A 23921-nucleotide genomic window follows, 5' to 3' on the forward strand; every position below is an offset into this window, starting at 1 on the left:
CTGAATTAAGAGAGCGCTATAAGTTTTGTTGAAGCACCAACTGCATTGAGTGTTAAATCCGCATTGATCCTTAAGTCGCGTTCTAAATCACCACTAAGTGTAAATTTGCCGCCTAATAAAGAAGAGATTAGGGACAATATGCTTGCTTTCAGGCTAGCTATTAAGTCTGGAAAAGGTATATTCCAGAATAAAAAGGGATAGCATGAATGAAAGAGAAACAATCTAGAGTAAGTTCCTACTGATACGTGCTAAGGGTAGGCAATGAAGTTTTGGTACATCTCAAATGTAAAGGCTATTTAAGTGTCGTATACAAAATAAATTATGAAATGATCGAGGATTTCAGAAGCTATATTTACTACTACGGTAACTCTCGCTACAATAGAACCATATTCGAATAATATATATATATATATATATATATATATATATATATATATATATATAAAAGTAATCTTACTATTTATTATTTTGTTTAGATGAATTAACAAGATGACAAATCAATTAAAGTGGATTTGTAAGATGAACAACTATGAAAATAAATGATAATATCTTTGATTGATCACTTGTAAAGGGTATAAAAGAAATGTTAGTGTATCCCAAATTGGTGCGATACGGTCCAATAAGTGTCTATATATATTGGAGTCTCCTTTCTATCCACAATGGATCTTTTAGAGAGTTAATATGGGGCTCCAAATATATTTACATGGTATCAGAGTCGGCGTCCCACGCCCATGTGGCTCAATACATCATTGTCTATCCCCATCGAGCCTTCAACCATGAGGGGGAGTGTTAGTGTATCCCATATTAGTGCGACATGGTCGCTTCTGTCTGTTTATATATGCTGGAGTCTCACATCTCTCCATAATGACTATTGGAGAGTTAATATGGGATTCCACATGTGTTTACAAGAAATGATTAAATATCCAAAAAAGATATGAGCAAGATCAGGAAAACATTAACATATTACAACGACTAACACCACTATATATACACAACTGATATGGTATATCAAATGACCAATGATAAATATACATATAGACATGCATACATGATTACATAAAAGACTTTTCACATTAACCTATGTTATGATTAAGACACTTAAACTAGTCTACGTTGTAACATTATATTGAAGTAACTGAATAACATTATATTGAAGTAACTAAATATGCTCTACAAACTACTTCAACATCAAAACTCTAAACCTTGTCTTCGATACACCTTCTTCTAAATACGTCTTCAAAGTCTTCATTATGCATCAAAAAATCTCAGCATAAATTGATCCCAACATGTTTGTATACCAAAAAATGACTCTCTTAGAGCATTGCTAAGAGTTATTTTCTCTTAGCAATAACTCTTACCAAACGAGGGTCTGACTACAATGAAATATTTTCTCCTATTGTACGAAACACGCCTAATTGAGTGCTATTATCCATGGTTGCACACTTCATACTGAGACCATGATGAAGAAATATTCATTACTTAACCGAAAGATTTTACGATACAAGGTAAAAAAGTAATTGTTTTTCCTATTGCACAATTCCCCGATATAGTAGCACAAAACTTTTCACAACTGTATGATACATGTTTCTTTGTGTAGTATGTGTATGATTGTTAAGTGAAAAGCCACCATGGTTCATTTATATATTTTCTGTTGTATTTTGTTACTTCTTACTAGTAATGAAAGATGTAGCAGAGGTCGAAATGGTAACTACTAATCAACAAGTTCAACATTGAGAAGTTGATCGGCGGTGGACTACATGTCCAAAGTTCCATACACAATCGTCATATGGAGTGCAATATACGTTATTGTGCATGAAGTCATACATAACGCGTTTGATTATTGGCATGCCATGATAAATAACGTATCCAAGAAACTATATATAAGTTGCGGTTAAATGAATATCCTAATACTTTGAAAGGAAATTTAAAAGCACTTTAGGCGTTGGCCTTATATATTATGGTGACTGAGAGTGTTGGTACTAATTAGTAGCCTGAGTATTGGTACTAATTAGTAGCTTGAGTATTCGGAAGGTAAAATTCTGTCATTTTTATGATTACATTATTAGAAAATTAGTTTTCAATGGGGCTTAATTTTAGAGCTTGGGCGGAGAATTATGGATTTAGTGGCTTATAACTATAGGTTGGCTTGTAAACGGGAGAAAGTCAAATTGAAGATTAACTTTGACATATATAGGAGATGTTTTAGTGATTTTTTTGGTCACTTAGAACATCTATAATGGTAAGTTCATTGAGAGAGTTGAATGAGATGACAAGTTTAGTTGTCATTCAATGGGTTAAATTCTATCATACTGAGATGTCATCTTGACATTCAATAGATTTGAAGTTCAATGACCATTGAACTCTTCGATGAGAAAAATAAACGTTTTTAATTCTTAAATATATACTATAAATTAGCTTGTATAATTTTCTATTGAACTTTATAGAGTTTAATGCATTATAAAAAAATTGATAGAGTTATATGAAATGTAGAAAAATAATGTGACAATCCATTGAACTCTATGAAATTCAATGCATTGTGGATGCTCTTACATTTACTATTTTACGCCATTCTCCGTGCTCCCTCATCTCCGGGTACATATACCATACCAAGAAGCAATAACATTGATATCAATGATTGGCATTCTTGATTCAATCCTTCGAAATAAAGTCAAAACATATGTTTCTACATTAACAATGGTATGTCTAATTTTAGATAAACTGATGAAATGTTGCTATTAGTACTTGAATAATAATGGCCATTCGTCCAACATATAAAAGGGGAAGGACGGAGTTTGGAAGAGATGGGTAAGAGACAGGCAGGGGCATTATGCATTCGTCACCATTGAAGTAGACTTTATGAGGGAATGCCCACCCACGATTCAATGAGAATGTTGTCCTATTTTTTTGAAGAATCATCTCTGAATGCACACTTGCAGCCTCCAGAAGGTGGTCGTTATCCAGCTCCTCTACACCATAAAACATACCTGTATCATCTGCATTTAAAAACCAGGATGCATGACGTTGACAAATGAGTTTGTTTCCTGCTTATATTATAAATCAGTAAATCACATATCATCAGGTAGATTTCCTGGTCTGCTCATAGTTGTTCTCATCAACTTACTTATGGGTTCAAAGAGGAGAAGAGGCTTATAGTTAAAATCATCAACTTTGGCAATGTTGTTGAGATTCGGATGTTGAGCAACAAGTGTCCACTTAGTGTAGTTGAAATTGAAATTGAAGTTGGTGATGGTGATCCTCACATGCCAATACATCTTGTAGTTTCTTTTCACATGCCAATGAACCCGAACAGGGCACATGTGGTGAGTGCATCGCTTCAATGGAGCATTGCCTTCTGTATGTGGGCTTGTTGATCCAACCACACGTGATATAGGCGAGTTATTACTGATGTGTTGCAAGAATTCTCTTACGATTTTAGTCAAGAGTTCCAACTATCTTATATGCATAATCTCGAAATATGATTATATATAGAAAGCTTACGTAACACAGTTTTCATTGTTCCTGCAGCCACAAGCACATGAAAGACATGGAGTGATGTCACTGTTGTAAAAAGATGACATCGAGACACAACAGGTTGGGATCTCAGAGGCCAGAAACTGAGAGTAACGACACACCAGTTGCCATGACACTACAAATAAATACACGATTAATCAGAAGATGTTATAATTGTAAAAGAAAACAAAACTTGGCCTCTTCATGGAACAGTGAAACATACTTAAAGCTCGGTTCTTTCTACGACCACCAGATGATAAAGAAACCGAAGATGGCACAATGGATATAGGGCTGCAGGTGTATCCTTGATTGGGACCCAGCAGGGAGAAATTCTTGGGCAGACCGACTGTTTTATAAGTATTGCCCGAATTCCCAACACTCAACTGAAACGCCGAGACTGAATTAGCAGGATCTTGACCCATTGAACTTACAAAACCACCCTTGCAGCAGTTGAGGAACTGCTGGTTGTAAGGTACTCCAGGCTGCATGTCAATGATTCTGGGATTCTTCTCACAGGAATGAGGAATATTACTGGGTAAGTCCTTGCAATCTCCTTGATCAATCGCCTGAGCTCCTAGAATCGACCAAATTATTTCCTTTTTAGCCCATGTCCATCCCAATGTCCATCCTGGAGTCATGATTGGACGATACATTTGATAGTTGTTCATCTTCACCACAGCCTGCAGATCGCTCATCTCAGGTAACCATCATACAATTTACTTAGGAATCTCAGAATATTACTTACCACGTAGCCATCTGGAGTCCATGAAACAACATCCCATGTAATGGTTATGTTTGCGGTTGGATCAAAGATATCGTATGCCATTACAACTGTAACAAATTAACATAAGAATTGTTAATTTCTTTATGACAAACTAACAGTTAAACCGAACATTTAACATGAAAAGAATCACGTTCTCAGTTCTAACCTGCAGAAAAGCATAGCACATAAGTCACAACAGAATATCTTAACGTAAATCTAATCCTTCTCAAAGCCATGATTTTCCTATAAACTATGATAACTAGAATTCAGACATAATAGATTATCTTCGTGTCACCAACAATTTTCACAACTTCCCTATTTTATACTCATAGCATCCTAGTTGAGCTTGCAGTTGCAGATGCATTTGCTACCAACACATAAATGTTTCATAACTCGATAACAAGACAAATCCAAGAATAATTCCAAAAGAATGCTAAGATACCAGATCCCATGAATATAATATGGAAGTTGAAGTAGAAGGTCCAAAGTGCATAACAAAGATTGGTCTTAAATATTAAAATGGGTTGACCTCAATGAAAAACATAATATAAGTATGGTGTTGACTAACTAGTTTACAAATTTGTCAAGATCATCGCAGGAATGTGGATCGAGAAGTTCAGATTCGACAAGTTAGCTAGTCATGTTTTTTGCCAATTGGAGAACTTTCTTCCTAACCCTGCTTGTATCAAGCATCTTTTAATGGTATGGGCAAGCATCTTTTATAATGTACTACAAACAGAAAAACTATGTAAGGTATTTTGCAGGCCAAGCAATCAAATCGATGTATTTTAACATAAAATCATTGGCATTCAGCATCCATTAACGGATGAATAGTTGGTCACTTTCGGACAATATAACGTGGAGACTTCGTGATTTATTAAAATCAATTTCAACTTTTAAATTCACACATTTACACATCATCCATAATCAACCAATCATTCTATATTTTCACAATTTCATTTGTTTTCCCTTGAATTCTCGACGTCCGTTCACAATTAGAATCGTTTCCACATAGTTTTTCATAGGTTTTTGTTATTTTGAATGAGTAATGTCGGCGAGGATGGGCTGGTGGGATAAGAGGATTCAACCAAGAAAAAAAGTGGAAATAGAGGGGGATTAGGTGGACATAACATTTATTTTTTTTCCTTTTTAGGTTGATATGGAAAAAAATAAATGATGTCATTTATTTTTGCTTAGGTAAATAGTTGTTGACTAATTGATCTATTTTTTATGTTTTACCTTAGACAAGAGACAATTTCACTCGTCTTAACTTAAAAACGAAAAAGATAAATATCATGTTAAAAGACAAACAATAATTTCTTTGAAAAACTAGATATTTGGGTTACCATAAAAGGTAACTTAAAATATAAAAGTTTTTCTATATATATAAACAAAATACAAGGCTTTTCCAAATGTTACTAGATAAATGGTTATGTTTTTCTGTATTTTGTCCAAAAAATAATGTTGAATCAAAATAATAAGAGTACAATAGTCATTTTAATTCGATCAGGGGTCAAAATCAAAACAAATCCAATCCATAGGGACTATCCGAGTTTTTTTTTTAAAAAATAGGTATTTTAATGCAAATCATCTCATACTACAAAGTTGATTCATGTAATTTACTCTAGTTAATATAAAATAAATATGAAAAAAATATAAAGTTAACGAATGTCTTCGAGTGAAATTTTAATAGTATATATTCACTGACACCAAATTTAGCATAACATTTGGTGTTGGCAATTTTATACTATATTTGATATAAAAAGAATAAGAGTTGATTGGTACATAACAATTTTTTTCCATATATAACATTTTGTTCTTTAAAATTTGTACTATATAACTTTATAAAACATAAATTATTGTTTATAAGAAACAATATTATATATGAATCACTTCATAGGCTTTAGTTTTAGGTTGGAAATACTGTTAAAATTTATTATTCATCCCGTTAGCCTTGTGCCCCGAATGTCTATTAAATGCACATTTTGTGAATAAGTTGGTGAAATGATTTGTCCTAACCAAAAGGCTTCTAGCCCATGGGTATCCATTATTGCTTTACCTACTTAAAGTCAAAGGTTCAATTTCCATAAAGGCAAGGTTGTAAAAATCGTTCGACGTTAGCTAGTCGGTGGACTGGGGTTAAGAGATTAATCGGGGACCATTAATTGCTAATTTGTTAAATTTAAAAAAATTAAATATGACTAATATTATATAAAAGTTCATAAATACCACTAATATCATAACAAAATAGGTAAATATGATAAATACAACACTAATCATACATCAAATAGTTTCTATTAAGATATAACTTCTTCAAAGTTTTAAAATTTCATCGGGTTCTACTGTTTCAGTCATTTTGAATGCATGGATTAGTCGCTAGGCGCTCTCTAATCGGTCAAGTAGCGCCTAGGGATTAATCGGAGATTAATCGGAACCTAATCGGAATTTTTACAACACTGATAAAGGATATAGGTGGATTTAAAAGTAGTTAGGATTAGAATAGATCTGATATTAAAAAAAATGACTTGTACCAAAAAAAAAAAAAAAGATACTATCTATTCGATAACACCCCCCCCCCCCCCCCCCCCCACACACACACACACACACACACACACACACACACACACACACACACACCCAAATCTTTTGCTAGATTCTTCACATTTTAGTAGGTTACATAAACCTAAACACAAGAACAAACACAGTAGAAGTTTAGAACCTTTCTACAATATTTTGCATGTTAATTTACTAGGTGCCAATACATTTTAGGTTAATGACTACTATCTAAGACAATATAACAAGTTCAAAGTATATAATAATACCCTCCTAAAATAAATTATACAGGAAACATGCTTGCATGTCCTTATTTTACAAGTCAAATTAACTTATAAGTAAGTGATCAGGTTGCACCCTGAGCATATGTTCACCATACACCAACAACCATTTAGTTGGAATGCCTACATTTATACACAAATGTTCCACGAAGTGGCTTTAATAATCTTGTAGAAACCACCCACTAAAGCTTTCGGGTGGCTGCTTCTAGCTCTCAAGTTAGTTATACATACAAACTCTACCATTTCACACAATGAAGGTGATAAGTCTCAGTATGCTTGCAGTAGCGGTAAAGAAGTAAGAACATATACATGGGTTCATTTGTGAGCTTCGCTTTTGATGTTCCACCCTCTCAAGCTGTGATGAGAACTGGAGCAAATCAGATCCTCAGAGTTCATGCATTTTGACCCTTTGAACATCCCATCAATTGCAAACTTGACTGAACTACCCTCAAACCCGACCAAGGGGTTCATATTATCCTGATGCAAATGTCGAGGAAACCAGTCTGGATGTGATTGTGAGTTTGATGCTTGAGTTCGTGAGGAATGATAAGAGATGGTAGTCGGAGATTGAGATGACAGAAGAGAGTGAGCACTCCCAGAACTCGAAGGTATTCCTGATAACCCAGTAGAAACAGACGTTGAAGCCTTTATGTATCCATCAGATCTAGGGTTTCTTTTGAGGTTACAAGGGCAAAGAGATTTTGAATGTGTTTGTTCATCTGTAATGTAACTGATTGACTGAAGATCATGAGCTGTCCTATCATCAGGATTCATCTTCCACCTCTCATTGGTCTTGTATTTCCGCTGATATATGGGGATTGGAAAAGACGATGTGGCCGCTGTAGATCCCTTAAACTCTTTGCCTGCATTTGAAATCACTAAGGCATGAGATACTAATCAGAGATTGAAAAAAAAAGTGATACCATGGTTATAGTGCTGTAGAAACAAAAAAAAAAAAAAAAAAAAAAGGACAAATCTGCAGAATGGTCCTTATGGTTTGCAGATTTCTATAAGTAACGTCCAAAAAATAGTTTACTAGCAAAAATGGTACTTTTTTTGTGTTTAACTTTGGTTTTGATCCCTAATTCGTTAATTTTAACAGTTACACTTCTAAATTTTTTAGAATGACCATTATACTTTCAAACCATAGGGACCATTTCCGCAGTGGTCATGTTACAACATACAAATTACAAGGACCATTTCTGCATATCTTTTTTGTGTGTTTTTTGTATTTTGTTTTCATTATTTTATATGTGCATTTTTTTCATTTTTCTTTTCATTATTTTGAATTTTATGTGTATAGAAACATCCTAGAAATGGTCATTGTAGTTTGTAAAAATTCAGAACTATAGAAATGGTCCTTATGGTTTGAGGATATGGTCATTCTAAAAAATGTAACAACCTAATTGTTAAAGTTAATGAGCTAAGGACCAAAATCTTTTAAACCACAAAATGACCATTTTTATGAGTACACCATTTTTTGGAACTTACCAAAAAAATTCTACAAAACACAGGACAATTTTTGCAGTTTTTTCAAAAAAAAAATACAATTGAAGATATTAAAGATGCCATATATGTCATCTTCTTACTTGCTTTTAAGACTTAGGGGATGTTTGCCTTATCTTTTAAGAGGTCAAAAGTCTTTTTAGGAAAAGTTGCAAAAAGACAGGTTTTCTGACTTTTTCAAAAAAGTTATTTTCCTTATATCCAAAATCCAAAAATAGCTTTTAAAAATGTTTTTACCAAAATCTTTTATCTTTATCTTTTCCTAAAAGGACTTTTGGCCTCTCAAAAGATAAGTCAAACACCCCCTTAAGCATGCTGGACTTTAAAGATAATTTCCTTTTCTGAGTGACCTATATTTAGCATTTTTTTGATTACCGAAGTTCAAATTACTTATTTTCCATTGGAAATCATTGACGGTGTTTGCTTTGTGTTAGTTTTGGAATACAAGATTTGCCTTTCTCGGAAACCGTATTTTAGTTAAATACTCTCTTATTAGAGTATTGGGTATGGGCGTTGCCCATACCCACCCACAACAATGAGCCATCACCATCTTCTCCCCACAACGAGATTAGGGGATGGTGTTCAAGATGTCATAACGGCGTCGAGAGAAGAAAGAGAGAGGAAGAGGAGAGAAGAAACGGGGCGTTGTCACCCGTCGTCGTTACAACGAGACTTACCTTAACAGGAGTCGGGGGTGGTGTTTCCGACATTATGCCGGCATTTTGGATGTGCCACATCAGCCTTAACGCGGTTGTAGCAACCCATACCGTATGGTCTTAACAATCGACTTCTAAACAATGTATCTTATGAATCATCTTCAAATCCTACACTATTGACATTCTTAGGCCTATAACGCAATATTAGGGAATGATGTATTAGTCATATATATTTCATAGGCCCATTCATAGTTATTGTGTTGTACGTATGCCTCTTGTCTGCCCATGACCCATGCAGATCAGGTGCGAATTCAAAAGAAAAAAAGTCAAAATTAGACTAAAAATCAAGGCGTACGTTTCTGAAGAACACACCGCCTCTACCGATTCATCTATGCTTCACTTGGACGAAGCGTACGCCTCAAATCCAACCACAGAGGCGGCGACTCTAGTTCGGCCATGGACCGCTTCACCTTAAGGCGCGCCTCAAGGCGTACACTTCTGACGAGTTTTAAAACGATGTGTATATATATATATATATATATATATATATATATATTCTTTTAACGAGAATCTCTCTCTCTCTCTCTCTCTCTCTCTCTCTCTCTCTCTCTCTCTCTCTCGATCTCGACCGTTCCTTCCCCACAACCTTTAATCTAATACATAAATGGCTTGACGTCAACCAAAACAACCTTTGGTATAACGAATATCAAATCATCCATACCATTAACCCTTGAGCTAGACAAACTAAACTACGATGTGTGGCGTGAGTTGTTTGAAACTCACTACAAAAGTTTCGATGTCACCATCCATTTCCTTTAAGCCAGCCACAACTGCCACATCTACCCCTAAATGGAAGAAGATGTCACCATCCATTTCCTTTAAGCCAACCACAACTGCCACATCTACCCCTAAATGGAAGAAACTGGATTCTCATGTGAAACTTTCATCCAAGGTACTATTATCAAATGATACCAAAGAAAGTAGTTTGGACCAACCTTAAAGAAACTTGTTATGTGACAACAAGGTATTAGTGTATCTCACATTGGTGGGACACGTTCCTTAATGCTTCTATAGATGTTGGAGTCACCCCTCTCTCCACAAGGGTTATTTTGGAGAGATAATCTTAGGCTCCACATATATTTACATTGTATCAGAGTCTTCTTACGCACCCCCATGGCTTAACACATCCTTGTCTGACCTCATTGAGCCAATATCTCTAAGAGGGGGGGGGGGGGGGGGGGGGGGGTATTAGAGTATCCCACATTGGTGCAACAAGATCACTTATGTCTGTGCGTGTGTGTGTGTGTGTGTGTGTATATATATATATATATATATATATATAAGATCTGGTATCACCTTGAATTTATGACAATAGTCTGTGTTTTGTGATTGACATATCATTAATCACAAGATTACGGTTCATGCTTTCAAACAACATCCTTGTGTAAATATGTGGAGTCCTTTTAACTCTCCAAAAGAGCCTTGTGGAGATGGAGAGAGGGGTGACTCTAATATATATATATATATATATATATATATATATATATATATATATATATATATATATATATATATATATATATATATATATATTAGAGTCACCCCTCTCTCCACAAGGCTCTTTTGGAGAGTTAAAAGGACTCAACATATTTACACAAGGATGTTGTTTGAAAGCATGAACCGTAATCTTGTGATTAATGATATGTCAATCACAAAACAGACTATTGTCATAAATTCAAGGTGATACCAGATCTTATAATAACACACCACCAAAATCCTCTTCCAACTTTCCTTCAAGTGAGATCAATTTTACGTCTTGAAGAAGGTAATTGGCCCTCCGACCCTCTCTACCTTGGGCTCCTCCTGTCTCCTAGACACCATAGAATAAACCACATCAAAAGGCCCAACAACAGCCAATTTGTTGGCTCAACTATCTACCCCACCCTACTGTCATGGATCGGGCCACGCACCTCTGGCAGGCTCGTCTGTCTATCGGTAGACTTTCCACTCCTTGGCTCTATATAGCAGCCAACAATGGGGTAGTTCTGACAAAATTCAGACAAAAGCACCTTTCTTTCTAGAGTTTTTCATACATGGAAGCTTCAAGACCTGTGCAATGATTGTTGGTTCATGGATAGCCGTTTAATAATGGTTAGTTCATGGATACTAGAGCCTCTGCTCACCTCACGTCGAGGAAAGGGAATCTAACATCTACTTGTAATAGAGTGTTATACCTTCTATTCTCATTCTCATTGGTGACACTTCTTCCATAATCGTCACCAATTAAGGACAAAGCATAGTGCTAACACCTCATCGTACTTTACATGTGATAATAAATGTACAATAGAATTTGTTGAATTTTGTTTCTCTATGAAGGATTTCAGGACCCAACACATCATTTGCCGATCTACCCCGTCACCTCCGCCAAGTCTTCTCTAGTTTCTCTCCTCTCCTTTCATCGAGTCAAATAACATGACACCAAAGACTCAGATATCCCAAGAACGAAGTGCTATGTTTTTTAATTCGTGTTATTCTATTTCATGTAAAAAGTTGACTTTAGTTTACCCCTGACATGGCAAACATGTATGTCTTTGTTTCTATAATTCTAATAAAGTTAGCTCTCCATCTGATTTAGTTCACTCCTGACATCACCAATTGCAAGCAATAACTGATTAAAGTACTAAATCATTTTTCGTGAACATTACTCCCAAAACTTATTGGTATATCCACTACATCACAAATCCCATACATTATCAAAATTCACTCAATTTCATGCTCTTGTAAACACTCAATTCAATAAAGAAAATAAAAAATTTCAATGTGACCATGGCAGAGAATTTGATAACTATGCCTTCCACAACATTCTTAAAACTAACATGTTTTATATTCGGTTCTTGTATTCCAAAACATCTCAAAAGACAGAAAATCAAAACGAATGATTCAATCAATCAATAATTTGGTCTGAACTCTCATTTTCCAATCTTATCTACTACTCACATATTAGGTTGAGGATATATACATGGATACACATCTCCTTAATATCCTTTCATCCAAGTTTATAAACAATGGCATCCATTCACCAAACTCTTTCACAAAGATCCCTCTTATAATCACTTCCCCGTCTTCGGGTACTTATGTTACCCTCATCCTAATAGACCTCTATTAGATATATATTATAGTATAAGGATTAGAGTGTAAATATATTTATTATATATTCCTATTGTATTTCACGTTAATGGCAATAATCACAATTACAACTTTGATTTGGTATCAGAGCCAAGACCGGCTCCTCTAGGGTTACAACACTAGACGCCAAAAAAGAAAAAAAAAATACCCTATGTACTTTCTTCATCTTTTCTTCATCTTCATCGGATCAATCAACAATCTGAACATCACCATGACAACCATTGTTGTCTTCTCCACAACCGAGAAGACATCAAATAACTCCCACAAGTTTCCATTTACTCTCTCATCCACCAACTATGGCTTTTGGAAAATTATGATCCAACTGTTTCTTGTTACCAACAACCTTTTTGTCTATATTGATGGATCGATTCCTTGTCCTAACCTACCCTACCACCGGCAGAAAAAGCAACCACCAATGAACCCCAACCAAACCCTCGTATGCTGCCTAGTTAGCTAATGATGCCCATGTACGCATCTCCGTCTACCATCTCTGAATCAGTGTATCCCCATGCACAAGGTACAACTTCAAAAGATCTTTGGCTGTCTCTACAACGAGCATATGCCCCTCAGTTGTTCAATGTATCGAATGTATCGAATAGTTCATCAATTGCTAGTATGGTATATTCTATTGGAAACTCTTTCAATGTATCGAATAGTCCATCAATTGCTAATATGGTATATTCTATTGGAAACTTTGGACAGGGATTGAAATCCCCTTGCATGAGTTAAGAACTTGGATCCTTCAAGAAGAAGTCAAGACAACGACCAAAATGGTGGATGACATAAAAGCAACTTGGAAGACAACTGGGGTGTCATTGTTATCAGATGGTTGGCCGACATTAGAAACCGAAGTCTGATCAACTTTTTGGTCAACAATCAATATGGAACTGCATTTTTAAGAACTGTTGATGCATTAGATTACATAAAAAATGCTCAAAAAAATTTCGATTTGCTTGATGAAGTTGTTGAATAGATCGGGGAAGATATTGTCGTTTAAGTAGTGACTGAAAATGCTAGTGCATACAAAGCTGTCGGAGCATTGTTAATGGATAAGAGAAAAAACATGTGGAGACGATGCCCAGAACTCAAGTCCTTTGCAATAAAGGTTTTGGGTCTTACGTATTCCGCTTCGGCCTATGAACATAATTGGAATACATTTAATCAAGTCCATACAAAGAGACAAAACTGGTTAAACACCGAAAGAATGAACAACTTGGTTTACATCATGTACAATAAGTTGAAGAAAAAGTTCGTGAAGAGAGCTAATTTAAAAGATGACCCCTTAGTTGTTGAACATGTATTGTTGGATGATGAGCGGATAGCCGCCCCAAGTGATGGTGAGGAAGATAACATTGAAGGTGACAAGATAACATTGAAGGTGGCAGGGAATTAATGGAGGAAGATGGCGGGGAAATTGGAAGACCTCTAGGTAGCGGGGCAAGTTAAAGACCTAGAGGCGGCGGGACAATTGGGGAAGGAAGTGGAACTAGAAAAAGAAAAAATGTTCAAGTGAATTTGAGTGACGATGATGGTGGGGTTAAAGTGAATTGGGGTCAAGAAGATGATGGTGACCCATTTGAAAGTGATGCGAATGATGCTGATTATTTTATTTGAACTTGATTACTAACTTGTGCGTTTTTGATGTTTTCCGTGTGTTTCCTATGTAGTTGTGTCTTTTGAAGTTTTAGACTTCGATATTTTAAACTTTGATGTTTTAGACTTTTTTATGTGATGTTTTAGATGTTTTTATATTTTTGAATGTCTTTTGTATGACTAATGGATTTGATGGTGAAATTAGCTAAAAAGATATGCTTAGTATTTTTTTTATAAAATATATATTTTTTTTATTCCGCTTCGGACTTACGCCTCACTCCGCTTAAAGTTTACATCTTGTGAAGCAGAGGGAAAACGCTTCAAGGCACGATTCCATACTTCAAAACCTTGATCATCAACGATAAATGTGGTTTAATAACATTTATGCAGCCTACAGACTTTAAAAAATAAACATGTTTCTTTTTGCATATTAGAAACGTTTAGTCCACATCTTCTTTTTCAGATGTGGTTTGTAGAATACATATATTTTCCTTTTCAAAAACATACAACACATTAGTTGGTCAATTAAGTCTAGAATTTGTTTCCCTCCTCCAAATATGTTATGTGGAATTATATTACAAGTATTTTGTCAATACTAGACGCCTCAAGGTAAAATATGTTATGTGGAATTATATTACAAGTATTTTGTCAATATGTTACGTGGAATTATATTACAAGTATTTTTTCAATACTAGATGCCTCATGTGCATAATGCAAGCGTATTATGCATCACGCACATCATAACTGGGGTTCAGTCTCTAAACGTTGATAACGCATTGGTGTGCGTCATGCTTTTTAGAACCAAGGAAATAAAACATATCTCATTCTCCTTAGATCTATGCCCATAACAACACCTCAAAACCCCTAAACCACCACCGTTGCCATCACCATCACCGTTTTCAGCTCCACTCATGGTAGTCTTCTGACAACTCCTGTCTTGTTGGCTATCACAAATTCCAGCCACAAAAAGCCTTATGTCGACACGTAAAGCAAGCTCTCCACCATTTTTGCCAATTCTCAACCCGCTCTATCTCCTCCGTTATCTCACTCCTCTCATCCTATGATCACACTCTCTTAACTTGGCATCTCCCAAACCAATTCACAAATTAAATCTTCACATCTCCACTCTCTCTCATTTCAAAAACTCACACTCAAGCTCTTTGTGACTCAAGGCACATAACAATGCTAGAGGAATAAAATGCTTTAATTAAAAATAAAAATAGTATGTGGGTTCTTGTTCCTCCGCCTTCAGCTATAAATATGGTACGATCTATGTGGATATATAAGGAATAAAATGCTTTAATTAAAAATAGTATGTGGGTTCTTGTTCCTCCACCTTCCGTTATAAATATGGTACGATCTATGTGGATATATAAACATAAATTTAACATGGATGGATCCTTTAGCCCCTACAAAGCTTGACTTGTTGCAAATCGTCGCAGACTTGAAGTCAACAATCCGACATAAATTGTGCATAAACTTTAGACTAGCTGTCAAACCAATCACAATATGTATTGAGCCTTGTTATTTCTCGTGACCGGCTAGTTCACCAACTTGGTGTGAAAAACGCGCTCTTGCATGGTCATTTAGCTAAGACGTTTTACATACACCAACCGCTTGGTTTCCATGACCAAAATAAATGTGACTATGTTTTCCCACTACATAAGTCTTTATATAGCCTCAAGCAGGCTCCCTGGGCTTGGTTTCAACGGTTTCCTAGTCAATCATGTTGTGACACTCGGCTTTCAGTTTTCAACACAATAAAACAAACACTTCCCCCTTTATATTAAAACATGGCTCACATCTCAGATGTTTACTATTATACGCCGATGATATAATCCTTACTGCCTCCACTTCAACTCTTCTGAAAATAATTTTCAACGATTGATCTAGGAGCTATAATACTTTTTCGACATCTTTATCACTCGTTCATCTAAAGGCATGTTTCTCTCTAAACGAAAATGTCACTTAGATCTTAGACTGGGCAAACATGTCCAACTGCAATCTAGTAAAGACCCCAATTGAGATAGACATCAAGCTTACGGCTGACAGTCCTATGTTACAATGGAATATTTTCAATTGTTCACATTTGATAATACAATGGAATATTTTCTCTCAAAGTTGGGAAATTACCCTGTTCAATAGGTAATTGTCCATCTCACATCTTGCGTTGACACACATTTTGTTCCTTAACAAAATGTTGTTATCGAAATGAAAAATAAACATTTTTTCGAGGTAACTTGCTCTTTACTGTAATCTAGTTTTGTCTCAAACTACTTCTAAGGAGAAGCAGTTTTGAACGTAGCATACCTTGTCAATAGAATGCCTTATCGGGTAGTGGACTTCAAAACTCCACGCCAATCCCTACAATCTTCCTTTCCTCACATCCAAATATTGTCCTAAGTGCAACCTAAAATATTTTGTTACACCATATTTGTTCATAATCATCAACCCAATCGTAGCAAACTAGATCCTGGGTTATCCACATGTGTTTTTCTAGGATATTCCTCAAACTAGCATGTTTACAAGTGTTATTTTCCCTCCACCAGAAAATTCTACCATTCCATGGATGTCACATTATTTCCAGAAAAACCTTACTATTCCAAAACTAGTATCCAGAGGGAGCACTGTGTGAAATATCAATTTTTGGGTTACCTGGATTTACAGTTCCCCGAGATAAGTCAACATGTGGAAGTTCCCAACCCGATGCCGATACCAAACAAAGTTAATATTGAAAGTCCAAACATGAGTGTTCTTAACTCTAGTCCAACATCTTCAACCGATGGAGCAATAAATAAAGAGACTTAAAATTACTACATTGTCTACACTCGACCCCCGAGACAACAAAAATGGTGTGGTTGAGCAATTGCCTACTAAAGCACACAATCATGAATCCCTTCCAAACTTACAAGTTAATTCTCCACCTAGAGATTCTCCTACTGAAGCACACAATCATGAACCTCTTTCGAACACACAAGGTAATACTTTCTTTAATATTTCCCCTGACGTGTCGAATTATTTGAATGTTCCAATTTCATTACGGAAAGCAAAGAGGAGTTGTACTATGCATCTAGTTAGTAACTTTGTTTCATATGAAAAACTATCACCAAATACAAAGTCTTTTCTATTTAGTCTCTGGAACAATAGTTCCTAAGAATTTTCAAGAAAAGGTTTATAAAAAGGAATGGAAGGTGCGGTGGTAGAAGAAATCAATGTTCTTCAGAAAAGCAAAACATGGAAATACAGGTTATTGCACATTTGTGTGGGGTAATCTGGTCACTTGGCATAGTAAGAAGTAGTCCGTAGTGTCTAGAAGCAGTGTTTAGGCTAAAAGTAGAGCTATATGTCAAGGAATATGTGAAGGAACTAAAATCTTCAAGTAGTCCGGGAAATGACTTTGTTTTGTGACAATAAGGCATCCATTAAATTGATAGAATTCATGTTCACCATGATCGGACTAAATATGTAGAGATCGATTGTCACTTCATTAGCGAAAAGCTGGAACTTGGAATTCTGGAATTGTCATATGTCCCATCAAACATTCAGATTGTTGATATCCTCACCAAGACTCTTCCAAGAACAAATTCGAAAGAATGACGAGCAAGTTGGATATCATTGATATTAATACCAAACATTAGGGGGTGAAGATTTATGATATCTTTTCTTTATATTATCTTATTATTTATTTATTTTAGTTAACAGTGTTTTACGTAATATTGGCTGGAGATATCTAGGGCCAGCCCTAGTCTTTTTTGTATAAATATTACTGTATGTATAGCTCTTGTCGGCATATAGCCCATTCTGTTAGTATCCCTCATATATATGCCTTTAATGAGAATCTCAAAATTCATGGGAAATTTGGTGTATTCACATGATGCATACAGAAATGACAAATAAACTTCCCTCTCACAACAATTAGAAAGTTACAGATAGGAAGTATAACCACAAATATTCAATTAAAGCAACCTGATAACAGGATTCATCTAATCCGAAATAGAGTAGCAGGATTACCTTCAAATTTGATGTTATACGAAGGAAACAATCTCCCATGTTGTTCAGAGAGGACACCTGTGTGTGGTTTCCTTCGACGCTCATTGTGGCCAGCAAGACGTTTGCGACAACTCCTCTTGCCATCATCAAATTCGCACAGCACATGGAACCTGGGTCCAACAAAAATTTAGAACACTAAATGGTTAATGGTGGTCGTTTCAGAAAACTTGCTAAAAATCAACTGAATTTTTTCAAGAATTTAGCAACTATTCAAGTTCATCTTCAATGGTTGCTGAAATAACCAGAATAGGCTACAACGAAATGTTTGTTTATATGCCAAAGAGATAGAAAATCAACCTGCTGCATTGCTGACAAAATCTTTGTTCAATGCCATTCACAATGACTTTAGAAGTCTTTGAGTGAACCTCACAAACTTTATGCCTTTTGTGGTATTCTTTACAATTGCTGAGGTTTTTATTGCAACCATGAACTTTGCAAAATGGTGTAGAAGAACTGAAACCCATATCTCGTGGTCGCTTTGATGGCGTAGAAACTTCTGATGGACTCAAATTGTGGGAAACCATCTGAGCCTCTCTTTGATCAGGAAGCCTACCTAACTTAAGATCAAAAAGTTCAGACTCTCTAGAGTTGGATTGAAGCTTGGAACTAGACATGTTACCCTCAGAAAATGCATTCTGAGAGGCAGCCATAGCTGGAGTGAACAACGAATTCCTCATCAATGGAGGAAAACCGATGTCCCCAAATAGTTGATTCTCAATGTTAATTTTGTTTGGGAACAAACCCATGTTGTTCCCAGAGATAAATGGGGGTTTAACATCCCATCCGATTGATCCAGTTTCATCTTTCTCAAATGCATCAGCAGTTGAAAGAGATTCATCATCTACAAAAGCCTTAACCACAGAATTAAAGCTCCACGAATCCATTTTAGCACATAAATATAAAGATTGCAGTTGACTCAGAAAGAACTAAAAAGCGATGTCATGTGAAGGTCAAAAATCTTGATTTCTTGAAGTATTCAAAATCCCATCTCAAATTGAACCCCAGAAGGACAAGAAACTATGAAGGTAAAGAGCTTTGAAAGGAAATTGCAATCAAGAAACAATGATGAAGTAGATAAGCTGAAGCATATGCTTCAATAATGGGAACACAAACGCAAATAAGACGGGGAAAAGAGCACTTGAGGCAGCGAGCGAGTGAGTGGTTAATTGACTAATGAAAAGGACGTACGAAAGAGATAATAAGGGAATGAGGGTTGGTGATGGGTGGTGGGTGGGTGGTTTTACTGATTATGAAGGGAGGGCCCTTATGAATCGAAAAGGAGGGTGCAAAAAAGATCAGATTCTGCGATCCAAACTCCACATAAGAGTTTTGTGGTTGATTTTCAGAGAGAAGGAGGTGTAGTGGGTTCGTTCTAATGATGGTGAAGTTGATGGGTGTGACATGTTGAAGTGATGTAGTTTGCGTGTTCTCTGCTACTCCATGGATTATATTTGTAGTGAATCTGAGGGGGGATGGCGTTTCTCACTAGCAAGCCACTTGTTATTGGGGGGAGAAATACAAAAAGAAAAATAAAAACCAATTTGGTGGGATGTCAATCTTTTTAACTCTCTTGCATCCTTAACAATTTCTATCTACTATGTTATATACATGTTTATTTCATTTCGTCCTTAAACCATATTTCATGCATTAAAAGCTCATCGTTCACCCCTTTTTAGACTCTCACCCTACAATGTTTTTTAAACAAAACATTTAAAATAATTGAAATTAAGAGTTCAAGACCTGTTTGGACTAGATTTTGTAATTGTTTCACCAAAGTTACAAAAATAATGTTTGACAAAAAATAACTGGTACATGAAAGTTAGGATATGTAAAATAGAGGTTATAGCTTTTATTTGTGCAAAAATATTCGAAAAAAATAGTCATAAGATAGATTACACAAAAGCTAATAGCCAAAAATTTGTAAAATCTAAAAGCTCCTAAATAAGGTAAACCGCATCATCTAAACGGTCTACGTTAAATCGTCATCAGGCCCATATGGGAGATAAATCGTTAGACTCGATAAATATTATGGATTTGATAGAATTTGAACCATGTAACTCTTGTGTGGAATTTTGTACGTCAACCATTAGATTTTTCTTATGGATGCTAAAAGTTAAAAACTTTTTAACTTTTGGATGAATTGTTTTTATTTAATACATTCATCGGTTGTATATATGAATAGGTTGCCTAGTTTGTCGTTTCAAAAAATAATAATAATAATATAAAAGATTTAAGCCCATATTTACATACAAATCATTTTATTAATCGACATTTTCTTGAAAATTCGAAGTTAATTACTTATAAAAACGCCTCAACTTTAACATATCCAAAATATTTTAATAAGTTTTAAGTTTTTTCCAAAAATTTTGAAACGCTGGAGAAAAAATAACATTATTTAACACTATATATGTATACTTTTCTATTTTTAATATTACTATTTTGTCTTTAAATGACTGAAAAATCATATTCTTTTTTGTTGTGTTGTGTGAGGATTCTGGTAGTAGCAGCACGTGTGTTTCAGTTATTTCGGATTGAGGTGAGTCTCGTCACTAGATCTATAGGTAGAAGTTACTAATGTCAACCCAATACTACTTGTGTAGAATATTAGTTGTCTTTGTGGTACTTGCATGAAAGACCAAGATCCGGCACGTGACATTTGTATGAAAGACTAGGATCTTGCCCTGGCAATTATATGGAAGACCAAGATCTGTCACCTGGCACTTGTATGTAAGACTGGGATTTGACCATCGGCACTACATGGAAAGACCATGGATTGGCCCATGACAGGAAATGAATATAAGACTATGATTTGGTCCATATCATTTATTTTCTTGTGTTTTGTATGTGATACTTTGAGAAACTCACTAAGTTTTGTGCTTACAGTTTTATGGTTATGGTTTCAGGTACTTCCGGTTCAAAAGGGAAGGGTTTAGCTTGATCGCAGCACATCTACCCATGTTTACGCGACTATATGATTTTTGGATTGTACTCTGATAATTGTTTTTATTTGAAATACTTTTGAATGATTGGAAAGAAGATAATTGATGTTTCTAGTTGAATTAAAAATGAAAATTTTACCTTATAATTTTTGGAATATTTCAATAGCATGGTCTTTTTGGGTTGGCCTCATGACCCGCATAACAATATGGAAATGGAGATAAATAAGTTATTAACTAAGTAAGAAATAAATAAACTAATTGAAATTATTTTGGAATTAAGTAAACCATTTCAATTAAGTAAAGAGGTTGAATATTAATTAACCCAAGGGATTAATTGGAATATTTCAAAAGCTCCTGCAGACCTTGTGGTGGATGGTTTTGGCTAGTCCCTAATAAAGATAAGGCAGATTTCTAATATGGTAAGGATAAATCCTAAGGGTTTGTATCCTTTAGTATTATCGGCAACCTATGAATATATAGATTGTTATGAGTCAAACCCAAAGAGTTGAATCCTCTAATAAAATCCATCAAACCTCTCCCCTCTCTCTCTCTCTCTCTTTCTCTCTCTCTCCCTCTCCATATACAAAATTATAACCTCTATCTTAGGGTTAGAAATTTCAAATAAACCCTAGACTAGGGTTTTGCCTTTTTGTTTTTGGTGTTTGTGGGTTTGACTACATTAGAGGGTTTTTTCTTTACATCATTCATCCATTAAAAGCACCGGCACATACAAGATCCTAATCGAGCAATCAAGAGGTTAGTATGTTTCTTTCTAGTTGATTTTTAAACTTTTATTGCTATAACTATTAAAATCTAGATATATGGAGCATATACACTTAGGTAAATCTTTTGGTTGTTTCCACTACCTTTAAATACTATATTGATGCAAATAAAACCCCACATGTGTTATGGTTGCTGAAGATATATATATATATATATATATATATATATATATATATATATATATATATATATATGGGTCCACACATATGCACACACACATGCACGCACAAGCACACACACATACACACACACACACACACACACACACATATATATATATATATATATATATATATAATGCCCGGTTCCTGGTATGTATTTTAATAAAGAATTATTCATTTTTGCAAAGGGACTCAACGAGTCGAGAGGCCTCAACTCGACGAGTAGGGCTGTCAGAGTGAACCCCTAATTTTCAAGGTTTGCACCCTATTTAAAGACCTTAACACCCCTATTGTGGCCTCCCTCATCGCCTCTCATTGTCCAGAAAACCGTAATTTGTGATCTTAAGCTTTGTGAGTGTGTGTGAGTGAAAAAGAAGTGATTTCTTGGTGTTTTCTTGAATGAGGGAAAGCTAGAAGTGCTTGGTTGAGGGAAGGAGCTTTGGATCCAGAAGAAGAACTCCATTTCCAGCTCATTTGAGGTATAAAGTCTATACCTTGTTTATTCATCTACTAAATCCCTTCATAGAGTAGTTTAGGGCTTTAAGGAACCATTTTTGGAACCATTCATGGATGCAAGCATCTTTGGGGTCAAGACTTCAGATCCAGAGTCTTTTAGGGACTCCATGGCATAAAGGTGCCAACTTTATGGCCATGGGAGTCCTATGCATCATAACAACCACTTTTAGAGCCTTTTTGAGCTAAATAACCCATGCATGAACGTAAAGTTTGTAACTTTACGTGTTATACAGACTATAGGAGGCCAAATCATGTTTTGGATGCATTAAGCCGACTAAGAACGATTGTATGCACTTTGATTTTGGGGGACTTAACAAGTTGTTCATACGATTCGGTGAGTTGGGACGTGGTTCCCCAACCTTTTCTTTTACTGAGCAAAATCGTTGAGTCTAGAAGATGACTCAGCGAGTTGGACGTGTTTATGGACTTGAAGATCAAAGAACTCGACGAGTCCAAGGATGAATTCGACGAGTTGAGAGTAAAATGTCCCAACTGATATAAAGAGGAAATCGACAAGTTCAAGGATGAACTCGGCGAGTTGTGAATGAAATAACCCAACTCTATATGAAGGCGAACTTGACGAGTCCAAGGAAGGACTCGACAAGTTCAAACGAAAAGTCTCGATTCTGTCACAAGAAAGGACTTGGCGAGTTCAAGGGTAACTCGGTGAGTTAGATCGCGAGTTCGAGATTCTCTGAATCATGGAACTCAACAAGTTGATGGACCAACTCGGCAAGTTGAGTCAACCAAAAAGTTGACTTGGACCAGAAGGTTGACTTTAACCAGAGAGTTGACCTTTGACCTTGACCATTGACCAGAGTTGACCCTTAAAATGGTTATCACTATGAAAAAGTAATTAAAAGGTATGTTATGTGTAGGAGTTTGAGGAGAGTTGGTTCCAGAGCCAAGGAAAGTTCAGCTACTGCACGACATTGAGGTGAGTTACCTTCCAGTAGAAGTGGGTCTAAGGCACCAAGGTCGGTCCACTAGTAAGAGTTATAGTAAAGATGATTGTCTTTGTGATAATTATCTGGTATGTCGATATCTGTTATGTTTATGTGCTAGTATGCTTTGATGTTATGTGATTTGTTATAGGAGGGGTAGGATAGACCCCAGTACCGGTCGATAGGGCCGAAGGGGTATGCCAGCACCCGGATAAGTTAGGCAGTATATGATTATATGTTTATGCACTAAGATGTTATGTGGTAGAGTAAGGGGTGAAATAGTCCCCGGTACCGGTCGAAAGGACTGAAGGGGTAGGTCAGCACTCTGATATGCTAGGCAAGGTACCAGTCGAAAGGACCGAAGGGGTATGCCAGTACCCTGATATGCTAGGCTAGGTGACGTTCGATAGGACCGAAGGGGTAGGCCAGCACCCTGATATGTTAGGCAGTTACCTGTTAAAAGAGACCGAAGGGGTAGTC

General features: G+C 35.8%; 1 protein-coding gene and 1 pseudogene across 2 annotated transcripts; both read right to left on the minus strand.

Annotated features, from left to right (window-relative positions):
- Nucleotides 1-2548: 2548 nt before the first annotated feature.
- LOC145067682 (COBRA-like protein 4) lies at nt 2549-4178 on the minus strand. Its single transcript, XM_079014767.1, has 4 exons — nt 3734-4178; nt 3499-3646; nt 3122-3402; nt 2549-2993 (listed from the first exon to the last, which is right to left on the minus strand). The coding sequence occupies exons 1-4, from the start codon at nt 4176-4178 to the stop codon at nt 2710-2712; spliced, it is 1158 nt and encodes a 385-aa protein (XP_078870893.1). The 3' UTR covers nt 2549-2709.
- Nucleotides 4179-7082: 2904 nt separating this feature from the next.
- Nucleotides 7083-19550, minus strand: LOC145061272 (squamosa promoter-binding-like protein 6; annotated as a pseudogene). The gene is made up of 3 exons (XR_013687161.1): nt 18396-19550; nt 18060-18208; nt 7083-7970 (listed from the first exon to the last, which is right to left on the minus strand). The product of XR_013687161.1 is annotated as a squamosa promoter-binding-like protein 6 (transcript).
- Between the last annotated feature and the right edge of the window lie 4371 nt (nt 19551-23921).

This window comes from Lactuca serriola, chromosome 1, assembly GCF_051521515.1.
Source record: "Lactuca serriola cultivar US96UC23 chromosome 1, Lser_US96UC23_V15, whole genome shotgun sequence".
NCBI lineage: Eukaryota > Viridiplantae > Streptophyta > Magnoliopsida > Asterales > Asteraceae > Lactuca > Lactuca serriola.